This window comes from Bubalus bubalis, chromosome 3 (assembly GCF_019923935.1).
Source record: "Bubalus bubalis isolate 160015118507 breed Murrah chromosome 3, NDDB_SH_1, whole genome shotgun sequence".
Lineage (NCBI taxonomy): Eukaryota > Metazoa > Chordata > Mammalia > Artiodactyla > Bovidae > Bubalus > Bubalus bubalis.
In genome coordinates this window covers 49,799,726-49,812,213 of record NC_059159.1, presented here as the reverse complement: position 1 = coordinate 49,812,213, position 12,488 = coordinate 49,799,726, and the positions used below count along the sequence as shown (strand labels likewise).

The window sequence follows — 12,488 nt, the reverse complement described above, 5'->3', positions numbered from 1 at the left end:
TCTTCTCCTGCCCATCTTGGCTGTGATAGCCATACTGGGTGTGGTTTCTGGTGGCCCTTCTACACATTACTAGTTACCATGGAAACAGAGTGTATGGACAGGGCCCTGGGTTGATCAATTCTCATTGTAGGACAGTTTTTTTTTTTTTTTTTGGGACTACTCGCAGGATTTTGTTTGGTTTAAGAAGAAAACAGCTCTGGAATGGCTCCTGTATGTGCATTAACAAAGCATAATAGTCCCTGGTTTCCTTTTGTTATTTTTACTGTTGGTTTTAAGTGTCAAGCCAAAAAAAGGATATTTAGATAAAGGGCATCGCCTGAGTGTACTTTGAGTTCCAGGTGCTGGGGAGCCGGCATCTGTAATGGGAAGCTATTACTAACTACCCTGGAAATGAGGTCTTGAATGAGCCATAACCACACCTTGTGTTTTATCCATTGTCTCCCTCTGGGGAGCAGAACACTTTATAAACATTAACTCTTTTACCCTCTGGGCACCTCCACTTAAAAGGTAAATAAGACTGAAGGCTCTTTCCTCTCCAATATAGATGAAGAAACATCAGCCGGGAGAGGGAGATTACTGGCTGGAGGCAGGGGAGGCATTTGCAGCCCAGGGTGTTTGGCATGTCCTCCTGCCAACCCCCTCCTGCCGCGGCAGTGGACCCCAACACCCTGGTGGCCTCTGACAGCCAGTAGCTGCCCCACAAGGTTCCCCTTTCTGCCTCTCGGAGGCTGGTGGGGGTTGGGCCCTTTGTCTGGTGTGGAATGTGAAATGCAGCAAAGAGGACCAATTGTTCCTCACTGCTTTGTGCTCCTTTATAAGAAAGAAGAAATCAATACACATTTTCTCCTGCATGCACTTGGCAGCGCTCGGCCTCCCTGTCCGCCTCTCCGTCCTGCAGGGGAGGCACAGCCGTGCAACACAGCGGACTCCCCAGCTTCCAGGGGCAGAAACGCAAACTACTTATTTTGCACGGAGCAGTCAGGCTTTTAAAAACCAGTCCTGTAACTGGCTGAGGTCATCAGACTGCTGACTTCAGTGACTGGCTGGTGATCCAAGGCGCTTGAGTGTGGAGGCAGCCCCAGGGTAGATACCCAGAAGCTCCGGACCCCAGGGCACTGCCCTGGGGAAGGTTTCCCTGGCAGGTAGCTGGGAGAAACCTTTTTTCCAAATCTCTCTCGATACACAGAAGAGAGGAGCAAGTTCTTTGAAGGAAGATACTAAAAACCAAACAGGATTGACAGGTGGAGGGCATCAGTTTGCATTTTATCATTTAATTTAAATAAATTGTCCAAACAGGACCCTTAAGGTAGGGACCTTGTAGAGAGCTGAGACAGGAATCTTGCAGATTTTATTTTTTAATCAGAAAATGTGGTGTTGATCCCTATAACTTTGTAGCTTCCTGCCATTAAACAGTTAAGTGTGGGACATGACTGTTATAACAAAGGTGGTTTGTTTTTTAAATTTTTTTGAAGTACAGTTGATTTGCAGTGTTTTAGATATACAGCAAAGTGATTCAGATATATGTATGTATGTATGTGTGTATATACATAAATAGACACATATCTCTTTTTCATATTCATTTCCACTATAGGTTATTATAAGATATTGAATATAGTTCCCTGTGCTACACAGTAGGTCCTTGCTATTTATCTGTTTTAAATATAATGGTGTGTATCTTTTAATCCCAAACTCCTAACTTCTCCTTCCACCCTTTCCCCTTTGGTAATGGTAAGTTTGTTTTCTACATTTGTGGGTCTATTTCTGTTTTGTAAATAGGCCGCTTTGTATCGTATTTTTAGATTCCACATGTAATGATACTGTGTGCCATTTAACAAAGGTAATTTAGGGGGCAGAACAGCCTCGCAGGGCCTGGTGAGGTCTGCAGGCAGGTTCTTGGGTACAGTGCTTCCTTTGCACCCAGGAGATCGCTGGGGCTGGAGTGTGGATGGTTTACCAGGGAAAGGAAGGAGGACCGAGAACAGAACCCAGGGAAGGGTGGTGGGGGGAAGAGAAAAGGATGAGGGCAGAGCAGGAACAGCCAGGGTTTCCCCCTGGGCGGAGCGTGTGGGGACCGGGGCAGGTGGGCGGCTCCTGGCCCCAGGGCCCTGCGGTACCTTTGTGTCCTGCGGGCTGAGCTGAACCCGTGGCTCGGCATCCCGAGCTGCTTTTATGTTCGGATAAAAAAAAGTCTCTGCTTTTATATTCGGATCAGGACTGGGTTTTTTTTGGTCAAGTCAGTCCTTCAGCTTAGCACCGGCAGTAATGGAATGCCTTGCTGAAACTCCGGGTTGACCACAGACATCTTCGCTGATTCCTGTGTGTTTTGACCCCCTTGGAGTAGCTGAGAGAAGGATCTGAGAGAAGGGTCACACACCGCCCCCCACCCAGGCCCTGGGTCGTTGGGCAGCGGTCTTGATAGGGATACAAATGTAATTCAGTGTCAGCCTCCCCTTCCGTGTGGCTGGAGGAGGTGATTCACGTCTAAGCAGTGAAGCATCCCGTGGCTTTTAACAGGAGCTGTTATAGGGGCTGCTGTTTGAACAAGGAGCTTCATCTTCCTGAAGCCAGCAGTCACAAAGCCATAAACACAACACTGGCCAACTCTATTGCCAGGATCGTGTCGGCCTGACGTTAATATTAAACATCTCCAGCAAGCAGAGAGCTCCCCAGCCCAGCCACAGAATAAAAATAAATAAAAATAAAGAGAAAACCCCGCTAAAAGCAGTGAGATGATTTGTCGTCCTTCCTCTGTGAGGCCATTTGTCTTCTTTCGCATCAAATCTGTTATAAAACAGTCAAACTGTGAAAGTGGAAATCATCCCAGAAATATGGAATATTAACGCACAGGAGAGGAGGCGACATCCCTTTTGTCGGGAGGTCCCTCCTCACCCCCCGGCCCCACCTCTTCTTTTTTGCAAGTCCCACCAAGGTAAATTATTTTTCTTTAAAAGAATTTGAAAGACTTGAAACTAGTGGTAGGATGATGGAAGTTTCAAGTGTTTTGCTTCCTTGTTTAAGGGGAGTGAATTTGTAACTGACAAGGGAACAAGGAGGGAACACGGGTGGGGAGAACGCTCTGCAGACTCACCCCTCGCGTCCTCTCACCCATCGTTCCTCTTTCAGTTCCTTTGTCTGGGGCCTGAACCTGCATCTTTGAACGTTTATAAATCTCGAGTCTGATCTTTAGGAGACAGGCCAGAGGTCACATGTCACCATCTGTAATTTAAAGCTGTGGGGCTAAAAGCATTTGCAGAGGTTTGAAGGACCCAGTTCTGACCTGACCAAAGGAGCGAATTGGAACAGACCTTCCAGAGTCTCCTTCAAGCGCTGGGGAGGATGGTGAGGAGAGCAGAGGTGATGGGGAATTTATGGCCAGTTTGCCAGAGCCGCTCGTTGCCTAGTCCACTGAGACGTGCGTCGTGTGCTGCCACCTTGTGGCAGATCTGGGCAGCTGCGGCGAGCTGTCCTGTAGCTTATGTAGCCTTCAGCCTGGTTCTGAAGGGAGGTTTGTCCAGATGGAGGTAATTAGTGATAGGTAAGAGCGTTCTCTGAGTTACTGTTACTCTGCTCACTTGTCCCTGTTAACAGCCCACGATGAGAGAATATTGCTTTTTTCTCTTTTCTCCTTTCTTGGCTTTTTCTGTGTATTGTTTTAGGGCATGCAGTTGTGTTGGCATTTCAGGGGAGAAGCCACTCTTTGTTGCTGGGGATGCTGGGAGGAGAGGGAGGGAGTTAGGTGCTGACCCATTGGCTTTACCCAGGAACTCTGAGTTTTCTACGCTCATAATCTTTTTACATCACTGTGAGTGGCACTCCCTCCTTACAAGATGCACTTCTGTGGCTTCACTGGCATTGCCTTCCTCACTGTCCAGGCTTCCTGAAAGACAGAGTCTTGGCCGGGGGCTCTGCCCCACCCCCGGTCCCACCGCTGTGTGTGCACATGGCCCCCCCCCACCCCCGATCCCACCACTGTGTGCACACACGGTCCCCCACCCCCGGTCCCACCGCTGTGTGCGCACACGGCCCCCCACCCCCGGTCCCACCGCTGTGTGCGCACACGGCCCCCCACCCCCGGTCCCACCGCTGTGTGCGCACACGGCCCCCCACCCCCGGTCCCACCGCTGTGTGCGCACACGGCCCCCCACCCCCGGTCCCACCGCTGTGTGCGCACACGGCCCCCCACCCCCGGTCCCACCGCTGTGTGCGCACACGGCCCCCCACCCCCGGTCCCACCGCTGTGTGCGCACACGGCCCCCCACCCCCGGTCCCACCGCTGTGTGCGCACACGGCCCCCCACCCCCGGTCCCACCGCTGTGTGAGCCTCACCCCCGGTCCCACCGCTGTGTGCGCACACGGCCCCCCACCCCAGGTCCCACCGCTGTGTGCGCACACGGCCCCCACCCCGGTCCCACCGCTGTGTGAGCTCACCCCGGTCCCACCGCTGTGTGCGCACACGGCCCCCCACCCCCGGTCCCACCGCTGTGTGTGCACACGGCCCCCCACCCCCGGTCCCACCGCTGTGTGTGCACACGGCCCCCCACCCCCGGTCCCACTGCTGTGTGTGCACATGGCCCCCCGGCGCCTGGGGCAGCCACCTGCCATCTGGATCCACACAGTTGCCCCTCTTAGGCCATAGAACCAGTTCTCAGACATCTTTCTCTCACCTGTAAAGTCTCTGATACAGAGTAGAATGGATTTGGGTGAGAGGAAGCAGGAGGAGTGAAAGATGCAAGAAGGTGGCGTCTAGTCCGTAGTGTTTGCGAGCAGACCCTAGCAGCTGGGTTAGGAGGACCCCTTGGTTTGGTGCCAAGTGATCATTGGCAAGACAGGTTTTTCCAGTTGGCATGTGGAATGCCCTGGACCTGTCTGCAGACAGAGCAGAGAGACTGGGACTCTGTGAGGGCAGGAAAGGATATGCTGAACACAGAGGCGATGATAGAGCCTACCCTGCACGCCTGGGCCTCCTGGACCGTCCAGACCCCGAGGTGGGCTCAGAGGGTGCAGATGCTGACTGTTGGGCAACTGGAGGGCTCAGAGGGGTTCTGTCAGGCCAGCAGAAGAACCCCAACTTTGGCATAGCGGGATGGACTGTTTCTTTCCACCTGGAAAAGACCAGACTTAGTTAGGAGACAACAGTAGTTGAAATGCTGCCCCAGGGAAGAGCTGTCCCTGCGGCTTTGGACGGCTGGGCCATGGGTGGGGGTCCCACAGTGGCAGAGGGTGGCCCAGCCAGAGGAAGAGTGTTTCCACATCTCCAAATGGAGTGGGTTGTCCCAACAGAGTGACTCCATATGATCACCTTCCCAACTTAGCTTCTGCCGTGTCATTCCTATTTTGATAATCCTGCAAAAACCTGATAAGCATTCACATGTATTTTGTGAATCTGTTATACCTGTGTGTTACACTCTGAGACCAAGGAACCATCCTCACCTGATACAGGTTTATAAGCTTCCACAGCACTAACAAGTAAAATGTTTTGAAACACAAACATAAAAAAATCCTGCATCAGTAACATCACCAATAATTATTAAAAGCGCATCTGCCGTCAGCAACCACGGTGGTCAGTGTGAGTTTCTGCTCCGGCCGTGTCTGTCCTGACACGATTTGGGTTTAATCAAGGTTCTGCTGGACACGAGCGCTATTGTGATCAGAGCCTTAGTCTCCCTTTCCCTTTGTGTATTTCATCATCCTTGGATTCGCAAGTGTATGTCTAAGACGTGGAGTCCTGCAGAAGCACACGGCACAGGCCCTTCGGGTGTGCAGGGCCGAGGCGGGAATTACCGGGGAGGGTGGGCCCTCGTGGGATGCATCTTGTATATTTAGGGAGGAACCCCTCCACCTCACCCCCAGTGAAGCAACTGATGAGCAGTGTCAGATTAATCAAGGACAAATTCTGCATACAGTTTTAATCAGGAAAGCAGCAGTTGTCTCCACTGGCACTTTTGGAAGAATGGCTGGAGTCCCAGCATGTCTTACTTGCTCGGAGACCAGGAGGTACTTGTGGAGGTTGTGCAGGTTTCTTTAGGGAGCGGTGCCCTGGCTGCTTTCTCCTCTGCCTGCTTTTAAGGCCACAGGGCCAGGTGGGTGTAGCTTGGAGGTGTCCGGGGTGTGGCCGGTGCAGCTCCTTTGGTCCCAAGTGCTGCAAGCTCCTGACCTCTGACCGCACCCCCGCACAGGTCTCTGTGGGCTCAGAAGTGCCTTTGTCCTGAGCTGTGTTGCAGTTGGTGAGGAGTGCGTGCGGCTGGACTGCACCTTGACACACGTCCAGCCCCGTTTCCTTTAGGGCCCTGTTGAGCCTTGCCCGCCGCTCAAGTGATAGCATCTCACAGCCAGCTTGACTGGGCACACTTAAGTCTCTTTACCTCACATAATAAAAAGCTGAATCCTAGTACACACACACACACACACACACACACACACACACACACACACATTCTGTCTTTATGGAAAATGGCTGCTAATCCATGATCATTTTTTTCCAGAAACAGGTTTTATGATAATATAGTAAAAATATTAAATTAGAAAATGCCTCACTAAGGGTTATAAAACCTTACTACACTAGAGATAGGTAATTATCCCCTCTACAGCCTAAATGACAGTTTAAAAGAAATAAAAATGTTAGTGCTCATTACTTGCTTTTGTAGGTTGCAATAAAGGGTAAGTTAAATTTTAATTCAAGGAAGAGCCCCTGCTATCGACCTTCTACCTTAGGTCCAAGTCCTGTTAATTACTCTGTGGGTCATTCTCCAGCATGATACCCCATTAATACATTTCCTGCAGTGGACGTTCCCACTGGCCATTGAGGCCGAGAGTGTGGGGGGCGGGGTAACAAAGGGGGGAAGGCATTTCAGCTCAGCGATTCAAATCCGGACTCTTAATGTGGTAAGGAGCAGGAATTATGTATTAAGGAAAAAAAACCCAACTTCATTATGCATAGCCTTAAGGGGACCTCAAGTATTAAACTACACGCTTACCCGGGAGAATCGGGTGGAGACAAGGTTAACCTGAAGGATTGATAGTTTAGCTTCTCTGCCTGGCTCAATCCCGGGTAGGAAAGATGCTGGGGTCGGGGCGGGCGGCGGGGAGCGCTCTGCAGCAGAGGGCCGCCTGGCCCTCTGTCCCACCGCGGCTTTTCCTTATCCGGTCCTGGTTTTAGTTTTGTTTTCCTGGCTCTGGGAGGGGACCCAAGTGTGTCCTGTTTCCTTCCACATGCTTTTCCCTCCCCCGAGCCCTGGGTCAACCACCCGCCTCGGGTGGGGGCACCGCTCAGTACCCACCCTGCCCCCCCACCTCAGTCTTCTCCCCGGGCCACAGAGAGATCTTCCTCCCCTGGGAAAGGAGATGCAGGGAGTTGGCAGGAATCAGTCTCCAGCTCTTTCCCGCAGCGGTCCTGGCCAAGCGGAGTTGCAGGTTCCCCTCCTCCCTTGCCTTTCACAGTTGCTTCACTGGACATGAAGCCCCTCCTTGCCCCAGAGTGGGGGAACCTCAAAGGACCAGTCAACATATTAGGGCAGGGATCACGACCGGCCGTGACCTGGGTCCAGGTAACAGAGCCCTGACGGCCAGGTGGCTCCCGGGTCTTTATTCTCAGCAGAATTGCAGGAGAACCTAATTGAGTTGTCAGCTGATAGATCATTAAAACTAATTTTTGGTGGGAGATCACTCTGAGACTGGGGGAGAAGGGCGATTAATTGAGAAGGAATTGAAAGGACTGGGTGTCACTGCTGTAGCAAAGCTCTCCTTTCCCACATCTGCTTGTTTGCATGGCAAGGTTTCTCATCACTGATGGCTACGCAAGCTAAAAAGCAGGACAGAATCGCTGCTGAACCTGCTTTCATCCTAGCGATAAATAATACTCATCCCTGGAATGGGAATGGAGGGGGAAGCCTCATCTATGTCATTAAGAGATAATTCCCAGTAACATTTTACACATACTAAAAATTTACCAAAATTATACCAAACTTTATTATATTGTTATCATATATATCAGTTGTATCCTAATAATAATTACAGTGATAACACAGTCCAGAAGTATAATTTTTCAAAATTAACTTAGAGCTTTATGGTCCCAAGAAATGAAAATATTTTTGTTTCAACTTTTTAAATTTCAAAAAGTGCATCAATTTGCATACTTATTTTTGTGGCCAAAGTATCATAGAGTAATCAATAAAAGACTTTCAAGCATAAATCAATTATATTAAGACAAAAACCTATAGGGAAAAAGCAGATGGAAATCCGAGTTTAAGAAGAAAAGGATGCTGTAAAATTTCCAGGTTAACGAGTTTGTTTACTTGTTTAAATGAGCGGTGATGGATATCAGATCAGTATAGCACATAGGGTCCATGGGGTGTATTACGAACAGGATGCAAGAGTTTTATTTTAAAAGTTAGTATGCACAATTTTCTGATAATTATATCCTTTGTGCCTATTAACATTTATTGAGAAAAATTTTATATATCAATTTAAAAATGTGCGCAGAGGCTGCGGGATTTTGGAAAGTTGTGTAGGGGCTGTGCAGAGAGGTTGAGGACCAGACCACAGACCCCACCCTCACGGCGGTGCGTTTCCCACCTCCGCCCCGGGCAGGCCCTCTGCAGGGAAGAGGGCCGGGAGCTGAGCTGAGCAGCTGGAGTTTGGGGGGCTTCATCCTGGTCATGCTCTTGGACCCCAGGAGGGTCAGCTTTGTCCATCTCTAGAGCTTTAGACTAGGCCTGAGGGTCGTGGACAATGGGTAGGAGATGGGAACAGAAAAGTCTCTGAGGAGGCTGTCGCCACCTTCTTGGTGAGAGATGGTAGGATCTGAAATGACGGAGCCTGGAGGAGCAGGGACGTCTGAGGTACTTGGAGGGTGAAAACAGTCCCTGATTGGTGGTCGTGGGTGAGGAGGACTTGGAATTGAAATTGCTTGGGGATTCTCAGGTGGGAATAATCCCTGACTTGTGTTTTTTCTCTCTTTGCTGTAAAATATATTTTAAGAATGCAGACCACTCTGCCGTCCAGGTTGCTTTCCCATGAACAGCTGCATATGTTTGTCAGCCTTGCCCACCTGAGTGTGAAATGATGTTCTATCAAAACATGGGTTTCAGCATCTCCCTCTCCGCTCCTGACACGTGAACCCTGCTGCGGGCAGTGACTGCCGCGTGGCCCCGGCGGTTCGCTGATGTCGTGGCGCGGAGAGGAAGCATTTGCTCAGTGGTAATGATGGGTCTGGCGCGGGCGAGGCTAGAAGGGGTGATTATGAAAGGGCTCCACAGCCGCAAAGCCACACTGTCCTCTTTGTCACGGTGACCCTCCCCTTAACACCGTTTAATTTCTTTGTGGAAATGGCCGCAGAGACTTGCACTTATCGGCAGGTAGGCAGGCCATCGCGTGAGCAAGTCACACCTGGGCAGGGCAGGGCTGTCTTCTCTGTGATGGAGCCGGGGATTCAGAAGCCACTGCCTCCGGAAGGAGGCTGCCCGCCTGTCATTTGCGTGCGGTCCGCAGCTGCCTTCCCCTTGTGCACACGTCGGGGCCATCCGGGCCGAGCCGGGCAGATGTGTATTCTCAGGGACAAAGAGACCCTGCGGCTCTGGGCGGACCGCAGCCTTTGTCGTCGGCCCAGGGGCACCCCCGTCGGCTGAAGGTACCGGCAGGTTCTTGCCATAACGTTCCTATAATAGTATGGGAGACCCACTGTTTTCTGGCCACTTTCCCTGCCTGCCCCGTGGTCCCCGGCATGACAAGGTTACTTTACATTCGTTGCTTCAGTGGTTCCTTCTTTAAGATTTTTCCATTTTCAGAGTTTCAATATGCTATTCCTGTTGCTGGGGTTTCTAATTAGAGTTCCTCTGTTGGGCTTCCCAGGTGGCTCTGTGGTAAAGAATCCTCCTGCAGTGCAGGAGACTTGGGTTCAATCTCCAGGTCAGGAAGATCTCCTGGAGAATGGGACGGCTACCCACTCCAGCATTCTTGCCTGGAGAATTCCATGGACAGAGGAGCCTGGGCTGCAGTTCATGGGGTCGCGAAGAGTCAGACATAACTGAGCGACTAACACTTTCACTGTTGGTACCCGAAACTGTAGCAGGGTGAATTCAAACAGACTTGTAAGATTTTGTGTTGAAATGTAGCTGGACCAGTAATAGCTGTCTGAAGCATGGGGGGTTTTTTGCTCTTTGTTTTGAAAATTAGATTTGCTGATGATGACTCTCAGTAATAAGAGCACTTCTGTCAGCCAGCCTGTCAAGGATAGCAGGCTGTGGCTTTTGACAACAGAGTGGGCAAAGCTTTCTCCCAAGCTCGTTCACTCACTGGTCTGTGACCTCTGCCCCGTGCCTGCCCTCCTTCCCCGAAGGTAGAGGTTTGGTCCCTGCCTCCCTGTGGTGTGACCCGCCTGGAGGCTGTGGCTCCTCGAATCCCAGGGAGACCTGGCCCTCAACTCAGGGAAGAGTTTTGGGCTGCTGGGGCCCAGGGGCCCTTGACCACCCCTGCCGGGCGGCAGAAACACTGGTGCAAGTCATTTATTCATTTTCAGGGACCCAAGACCCTGGCATGTTAGGGTTATTATTTTTTTTCACGTCAAACCCAAATTTAGAAATAAATTAGCCAATCAAATTACCTATTTGATGGAGGATAGTGGAAGGGCGGGGTTTGGGGAAGAGCCCCTGTGCCCAAGCAGCTGCACGCGTGCTGGTAATTGGAATCTTGTTGCTGGGTCATTTTCATTGTTTTTCAAGTACTGCCAAGTCCAGGAAAATGTATGAAAACTAAATTATATCCCCTACATCCCATGTCTGATTGAATCCTCCTCGTGTGGCAGTCTCATACATCCTATTAAAATATTCAATCTTGTTTTCTTACTGGAAGAGCCTGTCTGTAAAGGGCAAACTTATACAAAACTGGTTCCCTGGAGACAGGGTATCTAGCCACGCCGGACTATTTACATATTCTGCTGTTTGGCCCATTCTAGGTTCTTCCCCTCCTCTGTGTTTGTGAAGAAGAGCTGTGGGATGCATTTTTAATTACGCAGCTGTGTTTTCAATTGAAGACTCAGATTGGGGTATTTCCCAGCTTCCTGGTTCTTTTCTAACCTTGGAAAGTTAAACCAATGCATTAACCAGTTTGTTTCGTTTGTCTTCCAGGACAGAGCTGTATCGATCCCTTTTTGGCCAACTCAACCCCCGTGATGACAGCCACGGGGCCTGACGGTGCCCATCTATCCAGCTCGAGGCCTGAGGTGGGGTCGCTGCACACCCTGTCCCGGTGGAAGGTGGAGGAAGCCATGGGCTGTAATCCTGGGAATATGCGCTGTCCAGAAGGTGGCCTGAGGCGGGCCAGGAAGCCTCTCCCCACCGCGCCCCCACTCCCCACCCCATGGCCTTGAACCACCACAAATAAAGAGGATTTTTACTGTTGCTGCAGCCACACGTGATTCCTTCAGCAGCACCAAGTGAGTGATTTACGCTCCTGCAGGGCGACAGGCTCTTTGTTTCCCCAGCCCAGTGGCCTTCTCTCACAATATAAAACTTCACAGAAGGGGGACTTCCCCAGGGGTCCAGTGGTTAAGACTCTGCTTCCGATGCAGGGGTTGTGGGTTCAATCCCTGGTGAGGGAACTTCAGTCCCACATGCCTCAGGGTACAGTCAAACATTCTAAAAAATAAATAAAATGAACCCAGGATTTGGGAAAAAACAACTTCACAGAAGGAATAATCCCTGGGCAGAGGCTGCTCTCAGGTGGGTTATGTTCAGCAATTGATTGTGGCTCTGAGCAGCAGGCACACCCGCCCCGCACCCTGTCAGCTGAGCCTCGGTGGAGGTATCTGTCTGTTGTTGCTCAACAGCAATCTCTGACTTCTCTCTTGTTTCCTCTTTTCACCCATAAAGATTCTTCCAGAGTCCTTTTCCATTCTCACCATTCCTAAATCACTTTATTAAGATCAGCTCTGGTGTAAATCCAGCAGGAGGAAATGATTCACTTGTTTTTCATCCAAAGGTCAAAAGCTGAAAATTAAATCCCCATAAGGGGGATTTATTGGCCTGCTGTGGTCAGTATGCAATGAACTGATCTTGCATAAGTAATGTGTATGTGCCCACACGTGAGGCTGACCATCTCTCGGGTCCTGTGCCCCTATCTTCAGAGCTATGGAATTAAAGGAACATTGACTCCAGGCATCTGAGGGCAGTTGTAGTTAATGTCTAGTCATTGTTTTTACAGAGTCAGGTTTTGGTATTGTTTTAAAATGTCAAAACCAAGTGACAGATTTTTGTGCCCAGGGATCCCACGTTATCCTTGACTAGGTGTCCAGGGACCGAGGACACAGCGCCAAGAGGCTGGGCTCCAAATGAAGTGAGTCCGAAATGCAATCTGCATCACGGTTTAGTATTAAGGTGAGCATCTGGTGGGCTTGGGGTGGGCAGAGGCGGGGAGGAGGAGGGTTTCTCTGTCTCACAGTAATTGGACCTTGATACATCCTGATGTGTTTTTCTCCTCTTGGGCTTGACTGTCAG

General features: G+C 50.5%; 1 protein-coding gene across 3 annotated transcripts in view; it reads left to right on the top strand.

Annotated features, from left to right (window-relative positions):
* Positions 1 to 11,393, top strand: part of AATF (apoptosis antagonizing transcription factor) — a 105,727-nt gene extending 94,334 nt beyond the window's left edge. For all 3 annotated transcript variants that reach the window (XM_044939576.2, XM_006065485.4, XR_003108039.3), the window contains one exon: positions 11,121 to 11,393. In XM_044939576.2, coding sequence (XP_044795511.2) covers positions 11,121 to 11,165 — 45 coding nt within the window. In that variant the 3' untranslated portion in view covers positions 11,166 to 11,393. The remainder of the gene's footprint in view (positions 1 to 11,120) is intronic.
* Positions 11,394 to 12,488: the final 1,095 nt, after the last annotated feature.